A 22,581-nucleotide genomic window follows, 5' to 3' on the forward strand; every position below is an offset into this window, starting at 1 on the left:
AGTAGGCCTAATTAAGATGAAACCCATAATGAATTGCATTTACCTATTTTGTTTTATCTAACTGTGTATTGCGCCATTTAATGAGGGAAAATCTTGTGTAAAGTTTATTTGCCCCAGTTAATAACCAATTGTTGCATGTCTCGCAGATGTGAGCAAGTGTTTTTCTTGAGAGCAGCTAATTGACACATTGTGAACTATTTATAAAAATTAAAATAAACAGTTTAAATGTAGTATCTGAATTTTTCAAAAGGCATCCAACCGAAACCTCTCATGACTCATTGCGGGTCTAATAGTTCTGCATTCTTTGGTGGGTCTTGTGCCAGCTAGTTGAGAATTATAAATGGATGTCTCAATCAGTAAATAAATACATAAAAACTGAAAAACCACAATTTTAAATCAAAACCGCAGAAATACCCAGATGCAAATTGGTCAATAAGTATTTAGAAATAATTCAATTAATTACCTATATATTAAAAGCCCTCTCATTTAGGTGCTAAAATTGAAGTAACTACCTATATATTTTTTTTGAACATTTCCATTAAGAATTAAAATTAAAAACCCTAGTTTAAAAAAAATTCAATTGTGTTTAAACTAAAACTAAACGCTTTATGTTGTTTTGTTAATCCGTTTAATTTATTATTTAATACTCACAATTATGAATAATTTGTTCAATTTTACAAGAATTTGCTTTCACCAGTTGAAAATCTTGTGTCAAGAAGCTGAGCTTTTTTAAATATAGCCTTCTTCTGCGCCTCATCAAATCTGTGAACTTGCAGGTCTATGTTGCGATCAAATGGACGCCTTTCCTTTTTCTTTCCATCTTTTTCTTCCTTCTGGAACAAACAACATATTTATATTGATATTTATATTTATATTCAATTTAGAGTTTAGTTGGAGAAATATGTGGTGGAGAACATTTTAAAACATACTGTGGTTTTTTATGAAAGAGCTTTTGTCCAACTGACTGTTGACAAACTTGATACATACCGATACTCCTCACCATTCTGTATATTTATAGCACTTGTAAAACATAAAATAATAAGTTAGTTAAAACTGCAGATTCATAGGCACCGGTGTAGTATAAATGAAATTTTTATAACGGTGGACATGGCAGTTGCCTTTGCCTCCTCGGCTCAAAGAAAATTTTTTACTCTTGAAGAATGAATTTTCTGTTAGGGAGTTTGATTTTTAAACTGAGCTTTTATTCTCATTACCAAAAGTGTCTGCTAAGATTCGATCAAGATCAAATTGATAATAGGCTATAGCTGCGACCGCAGGAGACTGGGATGAAGTCTCCGCAATCATGAATACATTTGCACTACTCCGAGCCCAAGCATTGTGGTCGCTCGATCGCATACATGCTAAACTTAACTCTTTAAAAATACAATTAATTGGTTATAGTTTTACACTATGTAATTCCCAAGTAGTTTATATACATTATTATAAAAACTAAGGAAGAACCGTTTTGATGTAAATAGAATAATGATAAAATCAAACTTATTTACAAATATAAGCTTGGTAACTGTCATGGTGTCTACTAAACCTGGTTTGAAAAATTCAAGGAGTTTTCCAGGAGAATTCAAGACAAATTCCTGAATTTTAAGGAGCTACTATCGGAACCCGTTTAACTAATCGCAACCAGCTAATAAATGAAAATGATTATTATTAGGCTATTATTATTATTAATAATGATTATTATTATTTGAAACAAAACATTTCCAAAGAATAATATTTTATACAACATAATAAAACAGTATAACTGGTAGGTAAGGCGACACCAGTTATCATCTCCCGCGATTGTGGGAATATCAGTGAGCATATCTTGCAGTATCTTCAACATCAGCGACAAAACGTCGCACCGTCAACGATCACGGCAACACCCGTATTCATATTTTGCGGTTTGGGCGACACCGATAACCGTCTCTCGCGATCGCGGCAATTCCCGTAGGCATATCTTGCGGTTTCGGCAACACCGATAATCGCCTACCGCGATCGCGGCAATAGCCGTGAGGAAATCTCGCGGGTTCGGCGACACCGATAATCGTCTCCCGTGATCGCGGCAACACCCGTGGGCATATCTCGTGGTTTCGGCGACACCGATAATCGTCTCTCGCGATCGCGGCAATACCCGTGGTGAGCATATCTTGCGGTTTTAGCAACACCGATAATCGTTTCCCGCGATCGCGGCAACACCCGTAGGCATCTCACGCGTCTCTCGCGATTGCGGCAATACTCGTGAGCATATCTTGCGGTTTCGGCAACACCGATAATCGTCTCCCGCGATCGCGGCAATACCCGTGAGCATATCTTGCGGCTTTAGCAACACCGATAATCGTCTCCCGCGATCGCGGCAATACCCGTGCGCATATCTTGCGGTTTTAGCAACACCGATGATCGTTTCCCGCGATCGCGGCAACGCCCGTAGGCATCTCACGTGGTTTCGGCGACACCGATAATCGTCTCTCGCGATCGCGGCAATACCCGTGAGCATATCTTGCGGTTTCGGCAACACCGATAATCGTCTCCCGCGATCGCGGCAATACCCGTGAGCATATCTTGCGGCTTTAGCAACACCGATAATCGTCTCCCGCGATCGCGGCAATACCTGTGCGCATATCGCGGCAACGCCCGTAGGCATCTCACGTGGTTTCGGCGACACCGATAATCGTCTCTGGCGATCGCGGCAATACCCGTGAGCATATCTTGCGGTTTCGGCAACACCGATAATCGTCTCCCGCGATCGCGGCAATACCCGTGAGCATATCTTGCGGCTTTAGCAACACCGATAATCGTCTCCCGCGATCGCGGCAATACCCGTGCGCATATCGCGGCAACGCCCGTAGGCATCTCACGTGGTTTCGGCGACACCGATAATCGTCTCCCGCGATCGCGGCAATACCCGTGAGCATATCTTGCGGTTTTAGCAACACCGATAATCGTTTCCCGCGATCGCGGCAACACCCGTAGGCATCTCACGTGGTTTCGGCGACACCGATAATCGTCTCCCGCGATCGCGGCAACACCCGTAGGCATCTCACGTGGTTTCGTGGTTTTAACCTGGTGTACTTTTAAAATGGCAAAACAAAAACCTTTATAGGACATCTATATATTTAAATATTTAAATAATTAAATATATATAATAAAATCATATCCGTGAAACTGCTGTGGAAGCTCCAGGAAATATCCAAAGACATAAGACAACCTGGAGAGAAACACGGCGCCTATCCCCAAAAAGTCAACATTTTCGAGGGCAAATAAATTTGTTTTCATACATTTTTGTGTTATCATTTATTTTACTTGAAAAAGAAATGTCGAGCTGGTTCATACAAATATATTAACATATCTAGATTTAATTGTCAATTCACGACCTTACCACTTTAGATTTTAAAATCATGTATAATTTTATTGAGGTTGCGACCAATATAATTTTATTGGTGTTGGCTGGAGTCTGCAGTTTCAATGAAATGCTGTGATGTTTTCAACAATTTAGTAGGAAAGTCTTCAAGAATCCAAAGGCCTTTGTTTCCAATAATAGTTCGAGATGCACCTGAGTCCAAAAGAGCCCTAATTTTTCTTCCAAAAACTCTCACGTCCAGATGAGGTCGGCAATCATTATCCACAGTTTCCAACAAGTAATCTAATTTAATATTTTCCCTTAAAGTTTCTTCAGAAGATTTCATTATATTCTTTACTTGGGAGTCAGCCTGATCCAAGATGACCCCCAAACCTACACGTTTTTTGACGGATTGCAGTGGCTACAGGTAGACTTTGTTACATCCCTAGCTCCACATCCATAACAGAATTGAGTCCTTGGCTCTTGGCATGAGGTAAACCGATGCCCTTCTTTAATACAGTTCCAACACTTAATTGTGTTCTGACGGAAAGGTCTTGATTGTAGACTGGCTAATTTTACATTTGTATATCGCTTTGCAAAGTTTGAGTCACGGTATGTTAAATCAGGTTCTATGCTGGTCTTGTTAGAGGTGATAGGACGAGATGTATTCGCCCTACGGCGGCCCATCTCCGCCTTTCGTCCAAGTAAGCGAAGCTGCTCTATACTGTTCACTTCAAACAAGGCAAGTCGGTCTTGCAGTTGAGGATGGAGATTGTGTAAAATTTGTTCAAGACGGTTTTGTTCTGGAACACTGGTTGCTAGTCTTGCATACAGTCCCTCCATACACGCAATGAACAAATCAATTGATTCATTCTCCCCCCTTGAGTTCGGTTGAATATTTCCTGTTGCAGTCTTACATCATGGTCTGCTGATTGGAAAACAATCCTCATCTCTGCACAAAGCGATTCCCAAGAATTAATCCTTCCTATTGTTGACCTATACCAAACCAGTGCGGGTCCAGCAAAAAGATCGACAGCTGAATCGAAAAGTTCCTGATGGCTAACTCCTCTAGCTCTTCTAAGTTCCTCTACTCGCTGAAGGAATGCTGCTACACTTTGTTCTTGTTCATTATTGAAGCGAAGTCCCCACTTGTAGACTGGAACGGATTTTGTTTTGTTCTGAGATGATGAATATGAAGGCGTTGTCGTCTGGTGTGAAGTTCGGGGATTGTCATTACCAGGCACAGAAGTAGGTACAGTAGGTTGAACGGTTTTAGTTGAATTCTCTAAGTTCAGTGCTGTAGAAGCCCCAGCAACACCTATAGCCTTGACAGCAGTACGATGTCCACCTTCCTCAACATTCATTATTCATTGCAGTATCCTCTTTCTTCGTTGTTACCATGGAGACACTTTCTTCCTTCTCACGATCTTCCTCTTCACTAGATGGATCAACATTTGATTTATCTTCTTTACTCGTGACTAAGTCAAGTAATTTCTTACTTTTTGCCAATAATTCTACAAGTTTATCCTCAAATTCCTCCTTATTAGTCTCATTTAAGGGAATTCTATCAATGCGTTGAGTAAGATGTCCCAGTCGGGCAATAAGTCGTTGACCTTCGCTATCTTTCCCATTTCCATCATACTCATCAACTAATGAAGAGAGATCAGAATATTTTTCCTCACATTCTTCAAGTTCTGTTTCAGGATCCAGCTTTAGTACAACAGCCTCATCCACTTTAATATTATTTGAGAAACAATGTGTTAGTCGCTTCCTTAATTCATTAGCCGTTCCGTCAGTACGTAGTCCCCTTATCTTTAACTCATACTGAACTTCAGTTTTGCGTAACCGATGAGAATTCATTTTTTTTTTTTTATCAAATAACCAAGTAAACCAGCAAAAGACATACAACAATTAATAACTCTTCAGTAGACAATGGTAACAAAATCAGCATAAAATCATTAAAGTAGCCTAATGTCCAAAACACACAAGTTGAATAAGTGCTAAATATATATATTTTTTTTCAAAGACCAAATAATACAAACAAGATCCACAAATATTTGAATGTGAATCAATTCAAACGATTTGCCAGCAACACCTCTATAAACAATATATAGGTTTTTTTTTCTTTATTTATTTTTTTTATTTTTATTATTTTTTTCCTATGTAGGCTTATGCCAAATTTCTTTGCCCCACGTTGGCAGGCGCCATTGCGACGATTTTTACCCGCTAACTCAGTGATGGGAGTGGTCCTGCAATTTTTAATAGTCAATCTAGGCCTACTATTCCTCTTGGTCAAAGTTTGAGGGCGCCACCTCGCTAAAGGAGAAGTCCTGGAGTCGAAGCGAGGGTCAAACTCCACTCTTGAGTTGTTGAACCCGTAGCTGATATTCAGGGAATATTTGATAATTTAAATTGAACCTCGACCATTCAAAATAGAAGACAAAAATTTGCATACATCTAACACAAACTAAGAACTATTGCAGTATAGTCAAATTTCTAATCTTAATAAACTCTGTATTGATTTGTGAAAATTGATAAAAAGTTGAATTATATTTTCTAAGAATGTAAATGAACCAACTGTCTAGATCATAGGTAACTAAATAAATAACACTGAATGAATAAACAAGGAATGTATTATCAGAGATAAGTATTTCAGTTGATATAGCAAGATAACAAAGGGACTGTCCAACAACAGTAGTTATTCCACAAGATAATATTTGTTATCTAACCCAAGAATTATTTAAGTTTAATGATTGATTCAGTTTCAGATCTAAATGTAAAAATTATTAACACAAACTAACGATTAATTATTTTGATTGTAATATTCAACTGATAAATCAAGAACAAGTATAATAATATAATTCAATAAATTCGGTGGCCACCAGCTAAGAATCAAAATCACATAAGAACATTTACATACACTATGACATATAAAACAATATAATACCCAACAAATATAACAATACTTAAGCTAAACAAAATTACAGCTAGATATTCTGGCAAAATCAGTTGGAGTCCTGTCCAGGTGAAGGTAGATCTCACACTCACTGTCTGTGTTATTGATGCTATCAAAATTCACTAGTACTAGTGCAAATTCACTGCAAAAATAATCGTTCAACCAAGAACTAAGTGTCCGAAATCCTCAATGATGTAGGTTTGCAGCAGTTATGTTGGTCTCAGAGTAAGATAAATATCGTACAAATTGGAAAATTCTTACTTTTGGTACGAATGGGTCGACCCACGATAGTCCATAGGCTAAGGCACACACGAGGTCCTTCAACAATGTAGATCCTCGGTAGGTTGAAACGATAGTCGATACAGCGATAGTAGGTAGGACGAGACACCAGGAAGTCCAGGTCCAGGTCCAGAATCCAGCGATAGCGGTAGCGGTAAAACCCTAGGATATTCCATAAGAATGTAACATATTCTTAAACTTACATTAACACAAATATATTTATTTAATAATCTTTGATTCCAAATTTCATACTTTAAATATTTGTTTCAAGTTAAAATATGTTTTCAGATATGCAATCACTAAATACAAAAAGGACAAACCTAATTTTTGAACATTAATTACAGAGAGGAAAATATTTGTTTTAGTTACAGCAATAATAATGAACAATTTGAACAACACAGTGAACATTAAACAATAAAGGCAACAGATAATATTTTGAGTTAATAGACAATAATTAAAATAGTAATTCTTAGCAATAAACAATTAATAGTCTACTTTAAATTGAAGTATTTTAATTAAGGACAAATTTAACATTTGGCTGTCTTTACAGATAAGCGATAAAAATTTACTCTCTGCTCTACTAAGATTTTCCTGTCATTACCTAACAGAATTAATTTACTATAAAACAGCTTGACACTATAGAACACAAAAAATATTTAATAATTACAAACACATGGGAATCTACATTTTTCCTAAATCTAGTTATCCTGAAATTTCCTGAACTTTTGCAGGTTAAAACAACTTTTAGCACTTGCTTTGCAATCATCAAAAGTAATATTTTCACACAAATATTTACCATGATTATTTTGATGAAATTAGTACACTTGAATTACAACAAACAAATTATTTTATATATACAGCAACTTTAAAATGTACAATGATAAATAAATAAAATTTAGTTAAGCTCTGAAAACATGTGACTACTAGGCTTGAAAACTTCCATTTCCTTTAATTTAACTAAATAAACTAGAAAATATTAATCTAACAACTTATTACACATTTTTAGCAATAATCTGTTTTGATTGGTTGAGGTTTTTTAATATTTCATTATTTAAATTTGTTTGCAATGAAAATTATTTAAACTCTTACCTTAATTAATCCAGAAACCTGAAGGGTGAATAATTTGCTTAAGCTTCCAAGACTGCCAGAACAAGACAAACCTAAACCCCAGTCCACCTGATATCAGCTAACAGGATGATGCAGGCACTGATGAGTCATCCAAACAGCTGATGGTCGCTTTCAATTGAACTTGCTAAGCTGGGCTGGTATTGGGATTTTGTGGTTCCTTCAATTTCAGTAGGCAAAAGGTGAACACTAATGCACTGTATTGGGTTTCAAGCAGACTGTAGGCTAGCACTACAGCTGAATAAATTCTTGGGATACATGAGGGGGCCAACCTCTGTATTATTTGAAAGTAGCAATAAAATTGCGAATGTTACAAGACATCAAAATGCATTATGCAGGTATGTAATAACTATTATACCTACATATCATAATTTACAAAAATATTAAATGATAATTCAAGGTAGGGTAATTCATGAGACTAATAATTTGTACAAAATAATTACCATAATATAGGGGCTATTGCCCCTACAAGCCACTAGTACAACCAATTGTAGAAGAGGATAAATTTGTAGATATGGCAGTCGCTACAAAACCTTTTAATTTAGCCAATCATCCAAGGCTTGTTAACACAATACTTTATATTAATAAATAATTTATAGATAAAAAGCTTTTTTTTTAAACAAAACGTTTTTAAACGCACTAAAAAAAAGTAGAAAATAATTGTTAAATATTTTGAGAGTATAAATACTTGTAAGATTTAAAACAAAAAACGTGGGGTGCATGCAGTTGATAATTTACAATTACCTTCACCTATTGAACTAATTTATTATTATCAATTAATTGCATGCACCCAACGTTTTTTGTTTTAAATCTTACAAGTATTTATACTCTCAACATATTTAAAAATAATTTTCTACTTTTCAGTGCGTTTAAAAACGTTTTAAAAAAAAACTTTTATTTATAAATTATTTTCAACTTTTTAGTCTTTAATGTTTAAATATGTTAAATATATTTTATATGGCCTGTTAATATATAACCAAAACCTGATTATTATCTCTAAACAGATGTTTTATCTTGACTTTAAAATGCTTGTTTTATATTTTTAGAATATATCCGGAGCAGAACTTGTACCTCTTAACCTCTGCTCTTCGAACTGTCAAATTGAAGTATTTACAGCTGACTTAAATTAATTGATATGTTTAAATTCTTTCAAAATGTAAACATGGAAAATGTGGAAGCCCATGGGGCGTATCCCAAGGGAAATGTGAAAATTAAATGATATAATATTGCATTGTCATCCATTTGTGAGCTATGTTTCAAATTTCAAGTCTCTAGCTCATCGGGAACTTCGTTTAAGATTGATATTAAAATTTGTAGGAAAGCGACTAGCGAGCTAATAAAAACAAGCCCATGGGATGTAGCCTAAGGGAAATATGAAAATTAAATAACATAATATTGCATTGTCATCTATTTGTGAGCTATATTGCAAGTTTCAAGTCTCTAGCTCATCGGGAAGTATCAAAATTTGCAAGAAAGCGAGATAATAGAAACAAGCCCTTGAGGCGTAGCCCAAGGGAAATATGAAAATTAAATTATATAATATTGCATTGTCATCCATTTGTGAGCTATGTTTCAAGTTTCAAGTCTCTAGCTTATCGGGAAATTAGTATAAAATCGATTGCAAAATTTGTACCGGACAAGAAAGCGAGCTAATAAAAACGTTTTAAAATTGAATTTCAAGTTGACCCCTCTCATGAGATAAGAATATAAGTTTTTTTGTGGAATGAGAACTCTAAAACATAAACATCTCTTCTAACAGACCAACTTCTCTTTATTATTATATGTGGGTGGACTTACATTTCAGAGTGAGCTCCAAACGTTTGGGTCACTTCATTCTCACATAACTAGAGCCATTGGTCAAAACATAACTCCCCTGCTTTACCCACTAGACCAGTCACAACAACAGTAAATTGAATAAAAATCCTTACCTGTTCAGTATTTTTCATTTGACAATCATTGTTCTCCTCAGTCAGAGTTTCCATCGACATCTTCATTTGCTCAATCTTTTCATCTTTGTTAGCAATTTCACAATTTAGTTGGGTTGCAATTTTCAAAGAGTCGGCCAGCTGTACTTCCAGCTCGTTATATTTAGCTTGGATTGCTAATAGATCTCGTTCCGTTGTTTCACTTTTGGTTCTCAGATCTTTAGCAATATTTGTTTGGTCTTGTAGTTCTTTTTCACAAACTTTTAGTTGGTCCCTCAATTCATTTAGGGTGCAAGTCAGAATATCGATTGTCTCACACTTGGATTGGAGTTCATCTTGGAGTTTTTTCTCAGTTTCTACGTGTTGAGAAACCTCTTCTTCCTAAAATCAGGAAACGTATAAATAAAAGCAGAGGACTTTTAAATACAATTTTAATTTTATCGCAAAATATTATCACTTATTGAATTGATGAAGCAGGAAAGTTTGTTTCAAACGAAGTATGCATGAAGTATGAGAGTGATGGTGGGTAGAATGGCTACGTAGTTTACCTGAAAGTACAGAAAATATGTCAAAAAACTGAAAAAAACCCTTGTAATACGTGTTATTATTTAACATATTTTTTTTGTACTTTCAGGTAGTTTAATAACATGTACGATGCTGATTAAGAAGTTATTTACTTTAGTTTACACAACCACAGGAGATGTTAAGGATTTTCCGCGATCATGGAAGACAATGATTATATTTCTGTGCCAATGGGAGATGATGATGATGTCAACGCGACCGGAGGAGATAGGATTTTGCTGCAATCACGGTAGACAATACGTGACGGCAGGAGGTGATAATGATGTCCACTTGACCACAATAAATATACAGTAGTTTCTGCAATCACAGACGACGATAGTTATGTTTTCATGACTATGGGAGACCATGATATCCACACGATCGTTGGAGATGTTCAGAATTTGTATGCAAACACAGAAGACGATGATGATGTTTTCGTGACTATGGGAAATGATGCTGATGCCTACATGACTGTGCGAGGTGTTCAGGATTCTGTTAGTTCGTGATTTGAATTGTTGGAGTTTTACAGTATTACCTTTACAATTAATTATAAAAACATTTTCTGAATTATATTACTACTATCGTGAAAGCTTTATAACAAGTGACCACTTGTTTATATTTTCTTTGTATACCCGTGCAATACAATATGCTTTGTTAATAGGACATCTGACTTACTATTTTAGTTTTTCATGTTTCATTACTGGATTTGATTATTAATTTCAACAATTTGTAATTTGTATCTTAATTTTGACTACAGTGAACTAAAATTTAAAGATGTCACATAAAAACATGTTAGTTTAAGTGAGTTGATTTATGAAGAAAAAAAACTTAGCACTTTGTTTTATAATAGAACAGCGTAACATTTCCTCAAGCATTTTTAAAGTTTAGCCAATTTTATTTTAATTATTCAACAAAATTACCAATATTCTACATTTCTCTTTTTCTAAGATAAAACTTTCTTCTAACATTTGAACATGGCCATCACGTATTATTTTAGCTTCGATCAGTTTTTCATTCAACTCAGCACAACTCTTATCCATCAGTGCAATAGTAGCTGACCGTTCTTTTATTTCCCATCTAAGATTTTTCATTGTAATATTATTTTCAATCAGAATCTTTTCGATAGTGCAAAAATAAAAATCCTACAAAACAAATAAGACCATTTCAATGATTTTCATACTGTTAAATATATATGGATTTCAGTTATCAATTAAGTATGCTTGGACTCTTAAGCCTGGTTTAAACGGGTCGAGTATGTCAGACGAGTTATTCGGCCCAGTTGTTGATTTGTTCAACTCGCCCGGTACTTGACTAGACTGTCTACACGAATTCCTATTTCGAACAGCGACAGTGTAGGCACAGAGAAGTAATTTTTATAATTTCTCTGTGTTCTGTGGTATAGGGTATTCCGTATATCGTAGCTTTCGTGTTAAATGTTGTTTGAGTTTAAAATGGTACTTCAAGAGTTTAATGCTGAATTTATAAATTGGTTAAATCACTAAATTAGATTATTAGAATTAAAACTGAATCATCCATTAAATTCAGGGGTTGCTTAAAAGTTTTTTTTGCAAATACGATAGACCAAAGTGGAAGGTGATATACTAAAAGAATAAGATTTGTTACAAATTACTATACCGGTACTGCTTTTCTTTAAAATAAAATATATAGGCGGCAACCAAAAGTTGCCTCCAAATAAAAAAATGTGAAAACACCGTTTTCAATGTATTTCTGATAGAAAACATTTTTAGGGAGTGAGCTATCTAACAACCCATTGATTAATAAAATCGTTCCAGTAGAACTGTGGATCTTAAGTTGTAAAACCATTTTGAAAACTGAATTTTATAAGAGTGAGTAGATTTACGAACAGCAAGACAATGCAACACAGGGCCAACTATTCAACTGAACCGTTTAGTATCGAGGGTGATTAGGCATACACTACTGGACTAACTCCAAAAACACTGATCGTTGTGATCGACTCATTGTCAGCGACCACAAAATAAAAAGAAATATTTTAATTCTGTGGTCGCTGGACTCACTTGAGAGCAGTAAACAGATGTTTTGCGGGCAAATCGTGGTGGTGGGGGTAGCTACTGGGCCGAGCAACTCGGTTTTCAACTAAATCACTCGACTCGCTCTCAACTGACCTCTTTTTATCAACTCGCCCGTTGCTCGACTCGCCTGCATGTCTACACCAAGCGAGCTAAAGAGCGAGTGGCAACTCGCACACTGACTCGCCCACCGTACTCGACCCGTGTAAACCAGGCTTTAGAGACAAGAGTTCTCCAATGAAATGATTCTACTGAGCGATCTTTATATGGGTTTCTTCACAAACCATAACCATCATTTTGACTAAGGTGGGCTCCAATCCACTAATAATAATAAGTAACACATTATCTCCAAGCCAAAACAATTGGTTATTGGCGGGATTTGATCCAGGACATGCAGAACAGAGGTCTAGCATACCTTCTGTGCCCCAGATTTCAGGAAACATCCAATTTATGTATTATTAATATATATTAAGTTTTTGGACAATGACTTAATTATAAGATATTTTGAAAGTTAGATTTTTTAAACTTATAGTATGGTACATGGAAATTTGGATCACTGATTTTATATTATATACAGTATAACACCTCATATCCGACCATGAAAGACCAAACACAAAATAAGCTTGTCTACCATTATAGTCGGAACAATCAAAAGGTCAGCTATCAGGAGGAGAAAAAAAATTCCTTTAACAAGAAAAGTAAGAAACTCCCTGGACTTGTGAGTGAATCGTGAAATTTAACTGGGAAAACTTGATTTTAGTGCCATTTTGTTGGAATATGGTTTTAGGACGAATTTACAAGGATTTCTTTCGCCTCAAACGAGGTACTGAATTTGCTTGCGTAAACATTCACAAATCTCTGTTCACTATCGCATATGAGAAACCCAACTCTGTTAAAAAATTGTCTTTGGTCACAGAAAATCATGTCTTCTGTGGTCACAGCAAATATGAGAACGACTCCCCCGGTCGCGGTGAAATTGTGAACACCTTCCACTCCTTCCAGAGTGATGACAAAATCAAGAACATTGTTGGCAATCACAGTGAAATTGTGAATCGTCGGTCATGCAGAGGTCAGATATGAGGGGTTCTACTGTAAACTGTTAAGCTTTCCGTGCCAACAATAGGCACCATGAGTAATGTCTACAGAAAGGGGATTTTCTATTAACTTTCTCGTTAAAGGCATAATATTGAAGTCAATGCATTATGCTGAAACACATATGCTGACATAACCTTAAATTTTATAGCAAGTTGCATTATTAAAGACTCAATAAAATATAAGGCTTTTGTTCATAGTGATTCAAGGAATCAGGATTGAATGATAAAATGCTCACCTTTTGTCTGCACTCAAGTTCTAACGAATCCAGTTTTTTCTTAAGTTGTTCGATTTCTACTTTTTTCTCTTTAAGCTCTAAATCACATAGAACCTGCCCAAGGTTCTCTTCTACCCTGGGACCAGAAATATTCAAGGCCTTTAGAGGGGACTTTTCTTCAAGCTGTTCTATAATTTGGTTGAGATCCTGGAATAGTTAAGAAACACTATTACAAATGTTCATAATATTAGCAAATTAAACTTGGGTGAAATGTGAGGCGGAGCCTTATGGAACATTTGAAAATTTCTTTCATACTGCATTGTTCATTTAACCTATGCAATTCTTTCAAGTTTCTAGAAGGCATTATAGTTTGGGCAGTGCATAAATTATACTTTCACTGACTTAATTTTATGATAAAACTTAATTTTAAAATAGACCTAATGAGTTAATTTTAAAAAAAAATTAAATTTTTACAAGGCTTTATGCAGGCATAGGTATTAAAAGTTCTTTTTACCCAAAATGTAATGATTTAAGTAAACCGTAACATATGTAGCCGAAATAAAATTAAATATTAAAATAAGAATTTAAAAGTAGGTCTACAGTAATAATAAACAAATGACTTGTATAATGTCCAAAAAAATAAAGTTGTATTTTGTTTAGTCACTTAACATTCAAACTAGATAACGGGAAATTTACAACTGAAATTGCAATAACCAGGCACAAAACACTGAGAGGCGGTTTGGGAGCTCGGTATTAGCGCTAGTCTGCATCTAAGAACCGGACATTTCCAGTTCCGTGTATTCAGTGTGTGAGATGGGTTATTGGTTTAAGTAGGCTAGGACTGAATTTGCTTTTTCAAAAAGAACCACAGGAATACCATCGTAGCCAGTACTATGATTATACTTGCTCTACGACCATTACAACTTAGGCGCGAGCTCCCAAGCCTAGTTTTTGATCCATGTACTAAAGTGAGGCGCGTCTAACACTGGGCACGTTCTACCTGGACACAAGCTCCCAAACTGCCCCTAAAATATCGTAGTAATCTATATATAACAATTCATCTTACTTTAACTGAAGTTTCAAGGGCTTTGTTTTTTGATTCTAGATCTTCCAGCTTGAGTTGTAGTTGATCATTTAGTTTGAAGTTTTCAACAAGTTCATCTTCTCTCTCCTTCAATGCTTGTTTCAGGTCACTATTCTAAAAAATTAACATACTTAAATTGACATATGATTTAAAAAATAAGTCTTCAATGCACCATAGTTGCTGACACATTTGAGAAAATATCAGTGTGGATGGTATCCAGTTAGTCAATAATTAGGTAATAATTTATTTTCACCTTAGGTTACACAGAAACAATAACATGGTGTCTACTAAATCTGGATTGAAAAATTCAAGTTTTCCAGGAGAATTCAAGAGAAATTACTAAATTTTAAGAACTACTACCGGAATCCTACTTTAAGCTTTATCATGTCGTTTTATATTAAGTAAAAACTTTTAAAAGATTTAAAAAAGAAATCACAATTTTTATTACATACCGTACCTAATGCATTTAACTAATTTATTTAAAAAGGAAACTTCAGAAATAGTAAGTTAGTAATTGTATTTTATTTTTTCAATAACTGGTAATCAATCACTATAACTTAGAAAAAAACTTTTCTAAAGAATAACGTTTTATACAACATATTAAAACAGTATAACTGGTAGGTAAGGCAACACCAGTTATCATCTCCCACGATCATGGGAATACTTGTGAGCATATCTTGTAGTCTCGGCGACACTGGCAACCGTATCACGCAATAGTGGCAATACTACACAACACAACATTCACATTTACATATTTTGCGGTTTCGTTGACACCAATAAACATCTACCTCAATCACGGCAACATCCGTGAGCATATTTTGCAGTTTCTGCGACACAGGTAATCGTTTCCCGCCATCGCAGCAACAACCGGGAGCATGTTTTGCGGTTTCGGGGACACCGATAATCTTCTTCAGCGATTGTGGTAATACCTGTGAGCATATTTTACGGTTTTGGCAACACTGATAATCGTTTCCCGCAATCGTGGCAATTCCGGTGAGCATATCTTTCGGTTTCAGCAACACCGATAATTGTTTTCCGCGATCGCGGCAACACCAGCGGTAGTGTTTTGTTAGGGTTTCGTTTAACCGACGTTTACGATGACCTGGCTCCGGATTCCCGGAGGTTTGAGTTAATTCCTGGAGTTTTCCAGGATATTCCACGGTACGATCAAATTCCAGGAGGCTTTCCGGTTTTCCAGAATTTCCTGGAGAGTAGACACCATGAATAATACTGGGATACAAACTTACGTGTTATGATCAAAATTGAAATAAAAATAAACTTTAAAATGTAAAATATCTTGAAAAGTAAGTTGATTGAGGTTAAAGAGTCATTAGCTTTCTTCCACTCACTATATTAATAACATTTTATGATTATTTTTTCAGTGGTGGATTGATTTAAATGATTTGACACATTTTAGGAGTTACATATTACATAAGTGTAGATAACTTTTATTCTTAATTTTGTGGATGAAAGTTGTGAATAATTTTAATAAGCCTATTTTGTTGAACAATAGTTTTAGTATTAATTCACAACAATTATAGTTAATCCCTTTGTATTAAAATTATTTAAGAAAAACAATTATTTTTATTGCTAACAAACAATTTAAGTTTGTAGAAAATAAAGGGTACTTTCCTGTTAAAGGGAACATTCATTATTATCAATGATTTTTTTCTCGATATATCGATCGATATTAACAAATTGAAACATATCAGCTGACAACTACGATAAATATTGTTCAGTATCAACAAACAATAATAAAATGAAACTGTTCTAAATAAATAACCTAACATAACTAACCAAACTTGTGTAACATTTAAAAAATCCATGTTTAAGTTGCCTTTTTTGTTATCAAAAGGAATTTTTAAATAGCACAACAAGTTTGGTTGGTTATGTTAGGTTAGCTTGGAACAGTTTCATTAATCCATATAATACCTAGTCTATTTTAGCCTAGAAACAAGATCAGTTGTCAATTTGTAATGGATCGGAAAACAAAAATATCGATATATCGAAAAAATCATAGATAATAATGAATGTTCCCTTTAACAGGAAAGTACCAAATAAAGTAAGTAAAGTAAGTAAGTAAAGTAAAGAAAATAAACAGTGAGAATAGTAAATAACAAATAAAAGTATGTACTACACGACTAACCAGCCAAATGTATTTTTCTTTTTCGTTCTGCAAATGCTCATGCTCTGATTGCATTTCTTTTAATTCTTTTTGAAGTTGATCAATTTCTTCTTTAAACTGTTTTTCAATTTTATTGAGTGCATTTTGAGTGGTGCCTCTGTCTTCATGCAGCTTCAACTCTTCCTTTAAGGAAATAATTTCTTGCGTTTTTTCGCTCAGCTGAATTTCTGTAAAATATGGCACATACAACAATAAACAATTTGTTTATTTTTGCTAAGAATAGTGTATCTAATATCACATGAGTAAAGACAGGTAAAAATACAAAGCAACCCTCTAGACATGTCAACAAAGTGGTTTTATGTGTTTAATCTGTCGAATCTGTTATCCAACATGGGTTTCTTTGAATGAAGGAATTTTCATAAGCTAATAAAATATAAGAAATAACTCACTCTAAAATCATCAACACCCCTTTGAGGTACCTTCTTTAATTAGAGCCAACACTTTTTAAGTTCATTCTTAAAATCTATAACAAATTTAAGTCCACCTACGAAGCTTTTGTACAGATGAATCAAGTTGTTGATTCTTTGTTGACAGAAGGTCTCGTTCTGACAACAATTCAGCGTTTTCCTCTTGAAGTAATTGATTAAGATGTCTGACATCATTTACCTCTTTGTTCTTTTTGTATTTTTCTTGAAGAGATGGTGACTGAAACAACAAAAATTGAATGAAATACACATCTAAATGTTTTGGGAAAGTTTTGACACTTTTGAATTAGAAACCATCCTCTCCACTTTTGAATACTGGAGACAGTGTTTCAGCCTATCTGAGGTTATTTGGATTTTATAATGCAACAAACTCTGTGATTTTTGCCTCCTAATTTCAATTCAGACAAGGCCATATTTAAAATGTATGTCGCCCAAACCGGCTCAATCTCGAGAGGCCTCTCTGTTCTGAATTCTGATTGTTCGGTGGTTCAAGCATGAGGGGGTTTAGAAATATCCAAATTTCGATCTTCAACTAAATGAACTTTTACTATTTGATTAGTGAATGGTACTAGAAGGCTAGGGGATTAAATAATACATTATTTTATTTCATTTATTAATAATATTATTAGGGATCTAGACGAGCGAACTAGACATTTATACTTTGGGTTAGGTAAAAAAAGGTTGGTACCTTATTGGTTCTTGGGTCAAAATCGAATTGCTTTGGAAAGTACTGATTAAAAATAACTTAAGAATGCTAATGTAAAGCTCAGCAGATATGTTATTCTCGTTCCTATGCACTGAGAGTTAAATTGTCATAAGAAAGTAGGCTATACAATGTCAAAACTTAAAATAGGCTACTTAATTTAATAGTAAAGTAGTAATTGCCGTACCCCAAGAAATTCTTTAAGACAATTCTTTTGTGAAGGTGAGAGAGATGCTCTTCCAACAGGTACAACCTCAGGCTCTGAAACAAATTATTATATTCATAAAAAAACCATCTGTAACTTTCAACTAAAATTATCTAATATTGTCCAATTGTGTATGCCTATAAGAAATTAAAGAGAGGAAAAACCCCTTGGTATGCTAGTACTCAAGATGGCCCATCAAACTGCCCATAGTAATTCAAAGATAGAAAATAATGTTATGTATACGGGTGAATATCAAATTGAGAGATAATTTTTGTCCCAGCAAAAAAAACTGTAAATAAATAAAAAATCCAAAACTTATTTTTATTTAATTGTTCCATGTATAAATAACATTAATAATACAATTTATTAGATGATTTATCATATATTAATATTTAACACAATTATTATTTAAAAAAATATTATTATTACAAATATTTGAAAGCCGTTTTTGTCAGTCGCTAACTGTTCCCAAGACTTCATAGAGGAACTTGGAACAGTTTATGAAATTTAAAAATAAAAATAAATACTATTTATGCTGTACAAACATTGTTCTGTGTCTTTATTAAGCCCTATTAAGTGTTTTACAATTAAATGATCACTCTGAAATAAAATTTTAGCATGTAAATGTAATTCCCCCGTTAAAACGCCAAGTATTAATGGGAATTTAAATTTGCCGCCATAATCACCGCTAGCGCTCCTAGAGTCCCACCAGAGCCATCCGTGTCGCCATGACAGATGGATAGAGTGGACTATGCAGTGTTTGTCCGGATTTCATTTTCCATTCAATCGCCAAATAATATCTATTGAGCTGTTGTTATGTTTATTGTCTGTCGGGTCGCTAACGTCTATAAACTAATTATTTGTGTTAATAAAAATTATTTTAAAAATGAATATCATAGTTTTTGAGGTGCACTGTTGTCACAGAGATTGTTTACCGCCATTTTAGCTGTTACAACGGCACTATCGACAAAGACGGCCGAATTCCTCAGGTCGCTAATACTCAGGTCCCTGACTTTATTGCTCTTAATAAACGTTTAACTCAGGTCGCTGACGTTATTGACCTGATGTTGTACCTGATTATTCTTTGTTTCATCACAGATCCAGTAGATTTAGATGTAATGACTGTGGAATTGTTTTAACCTTCTTTGTTTCAAATGAATATACTTTCTTACCAGTACTTTGGTGATGACAATGTTATATTTCTATGGGTCAGATCGCTAAAGTTTTTCTAACATCAGTAATATTACTAAAACAAGATAATTTATACTAAAAGTTGTAATGTCTGAAAATGACTTGCATTTGCAGTAAATACTACTTCTTTACTTCGCTGAGTGCCATAATTAAAGCCTTAAAATGTCTGTTTTGCAAGCGCCGCATCAGGTCACTAACAACACATCAGATCGCTAACGCTCACGAAAATGAATTTAAAAAATATATATTCATGTATTATCTATTCATGTATATCTACTGATGTATTATTTTTAATGGATTGTTCTCCCTTTGGTCAAGGTAGTTAAAAAGAAAAAAATCTTTACATTAAATATTCCAAATTTTTAATCAAAAACGTGTACATTTCAAATTGTTCCCGATATTAATGTTTTATTTCCAATGAATGCTTAAATTTCCTGAAGTATACTTAAGTACTACAATAACATGGGAATTTTAAGTTAACAATTTTTTACATTTCCTCCATAACATATACCGTAACTTTTTACAAAAAATCACAATGCACACTCAATTATTTCTTTTCCAAGCTTTTTTAAAAACGTTTAGAGAGAAATTGAGAAATATTATGTTTTGAGGGTCAAAAATTAGATATACCCTAAACCTATTTTCACCCCATAAACCCCCCCCCCCCAAAAAAAAACCCCTTCCTATGGTCTGATCATCCTGGTTCACGTAGTCCGAATAAAAGTACTTAAAGGTTTACACGTTTGTCCCAAATTTCATCAACATCTGGTGATTTTTGCTTGAGTTCATGCTATTGGACATATAGCCTAATAAAATGCATATATTATTTAATGGATGGTGTTTTAGGCCTCTGGGGACATCAAAACAAAAAAGTAAATCGGTTTTGGGTCCAGATCTCACCATGAGACCTACGGTAATAGCTTATTCCCTATATGGGAAATTCGCTAAATCGATACAAATAATTCATTGAAATCTCACCAAAGCATTGCTGAATGATATTCATTATGTTTTTTCTTGTGAAAAGTCCATTTTCAATTTTGAGCATCAACTCAAAAAATTGCTTAAGTATCTCTTCATGATTATTTTCCAACTTGATTGAACAGGTTTTTGTAACGAATTCTTCAATCTTTAACTTGATACATGTTGAGTACATAAGCAGGGAGATTAAAATCAGGGCATCATCTTCATTTTTCAAATTGAATTTCTTCTCCTTTATTATCTCTGGGAAGAACTCTAAAATGAAAAAGAACAACACAATATTACCAGTTAGTAGTAATTATTAGTATTTTAGGATAAAACATTTATGGTTACAGTTACAATATTGTTTATCTTTTTAACAGAGCTGCATTTTAATGAATACAATCTAGAACAGATTGATAAGTTACTATTAATTTATACATTTGATTACCTTTTTTTAAATGGACAACCAAAATATAATCAATACAATTTGGGTAGACTGGGTTACAAACTGTGCCTCTGCCTACATTCCAGCCATCCAAATCAATTGACTGTACGTTACCCCATTCGGAAAAACCAAAATTTGGATATAGGATTTTGACCGAAATTTTGAGTATTTTAACCTATATAAATTAAGCAGAGTTGAGCCAGAATGCTGTCTAAAAGACCACAGATGTTCAAGATTTGTCGGCAATAACGGTAGACGATAATGACAGCTTCTACCTCCTTTAATAAAGAACCTTTGTAGTAGGGATGGACGAGATTGGATTTTTAGTTAAAGACGAGACGAGACAAGATTTTTTATTTCTCATAAAATTTCGAGACGAGATCGAGACGGGATTTCCCTTCTCATACACAACGGGAAATGCACGTTTAAAATTTTTCACCTGATTTTGTTACATTGTTAGATGACTGTCTAAATACAAAAATAATGATAATAGGCAAGAATATTTACAATCTTTTATTAAAAAACATCAGCATAACATTTTTTTAATAATCACACCTAACTTATTAAAAATGCCTATGATTAGGAAACATAGTGATATCAGTTAGGATAGAGTTCAACTTATCCTAAAATAAAATAAATCATAAAATAAAAGCAACATTAATTTTTATAAAATAGTTACTTGTTTTGACTTTTTATAGTAATAAAACATTCCTCACACTGCTTACACTTAACAAAACTTCTCAAATGTCATTAAAGTAATATTATTAAAATAATTAAAGTAATATTTACATTTAAAGAATTAATTAAATGAGAACGCCTTCGCAAAGGAAACGCAACTACAACACGCTCCTGTATTGCGGGTATTGCATTGACTTTCTGCAGGCGTTTTAATTTTTTTTTTTTTTTTTCTCGTCTCGATAAAAATCTCGGCCAAAAAGAAATCTCGTCTCGTGTAACGAGATTTAAAATTTCCCGAAATTTCGAGACTTGACTACTTTGTAGTTTTAGGTTTTTAAGATGTTGACAAATAACTAATTCAGCTTGGCCAAATTGACAATAGGCTATGCATTGCATTAGACAAGTCTACATAAGTTACTAAAAAATATTATTGACCAACAAATTTAGTTTTTTCAAAAATCTATTGCAACAGTCTGACGGCAATAAATTATCAGACGCCGTAATAATCTTTATCCTCAAGAATTAACTTTTAATAGCTTAACAGATTTGAGTAATGTTTGAACCACCTTACTTTTGTCAAAAAATAATATGACTAGGGCCTACCTTTAATATATTTCACAGCCAAGTCGTCAACAGATTTAAAGGAGACTGTTTCCGTTCCACAGGATTTAAATCTGAAACAAAATAATGTAATTAGTTTTATCCTTTTTCAAATAGATACAATTGGAATTAACCTTCCACCGCAGGAGTAAACAAGTCTTAAAATTGCATTCCAAAAAGTACCATAAAACATCATAAAATAAGTGAATTACTAGTGTACCTGTTGCTCGAATTCGAGCAATTGCGAAGCATTACAGGCGACTCAAAGATTATGGAAATACTCACGATCTACACAACAGTTAGATATAATCAAAATCTTTTGTAAATATCTTGTCTTTTTCAAAAAGCTGATCTTGTTTTTTTAGTGTTTTTAGTGTAAAAAAACATTATTTCTATTTCGTCTACTTGGTTGTGTTCTATGACTTTTTCTATGTTTCCATTGTTTGCAAATCGGTTATTTCAATGATTGCTCAAGAAATGTAGCACAGTGTTAATTCAGTTTTATTTTTAGCCTATATCAAATTGTCCAGGATTTCTTGCTCTTTTCCATTGTAATAATTACACCAAC

General features: G+C 34.1%; 1 protein-coding gene across 1 annotated transcript; it reads right to left on the reverse strand.

Annotated features, from left to right (window-relative positions):
- Window positions 1–674: 674 nt before the first annotated feature.
- LOC128982475 (myosin-11-like) lies at window positions 675–22,087 on the reverse strand (the record flags this gene model as incomplete). The annotated part of the gene is made up of 12 exons (XM_054401437.1): window positions 675–833; window positions 4,342–4,542; window positions 4,733–5,028; window positions 6,552–6,731; window positions 9,577–10,000; window positions 13,559–13,744; window positions 14,604–14,735; window positions 16,768–16,973; window positions 17,295–17,451; window positions 18,122–18,195; window positions 20,309–20,563; window positions 22,017–22,087. Coding segments are annotated over 12 exons (2,341 nt in total), but the record flags the coding sequence as incomplete, so codon positions are not given.
- Between the last annotated feature and the right edge of the window lie 494 nt (window positions 22,088–22,581).

This window comes from Macrosteles quadrilineatus, unplaced genomic scaffold, assembly GCF_028750875.1.
Source record: "Macrosteles quadrilineatus isolate MER2022 unplaced genomic scaffold, UCM_ALF_1.0 Scaffold_371__1_contigs__length_84190, whole genome shotgun sequence".
Lineage (NCBI taxonomy): Eukaryota > Metazoa > Arthropoda > Insecta > Hemiptera > Cicadellidae > Macrosteles > Macrosteles quadrilineatus.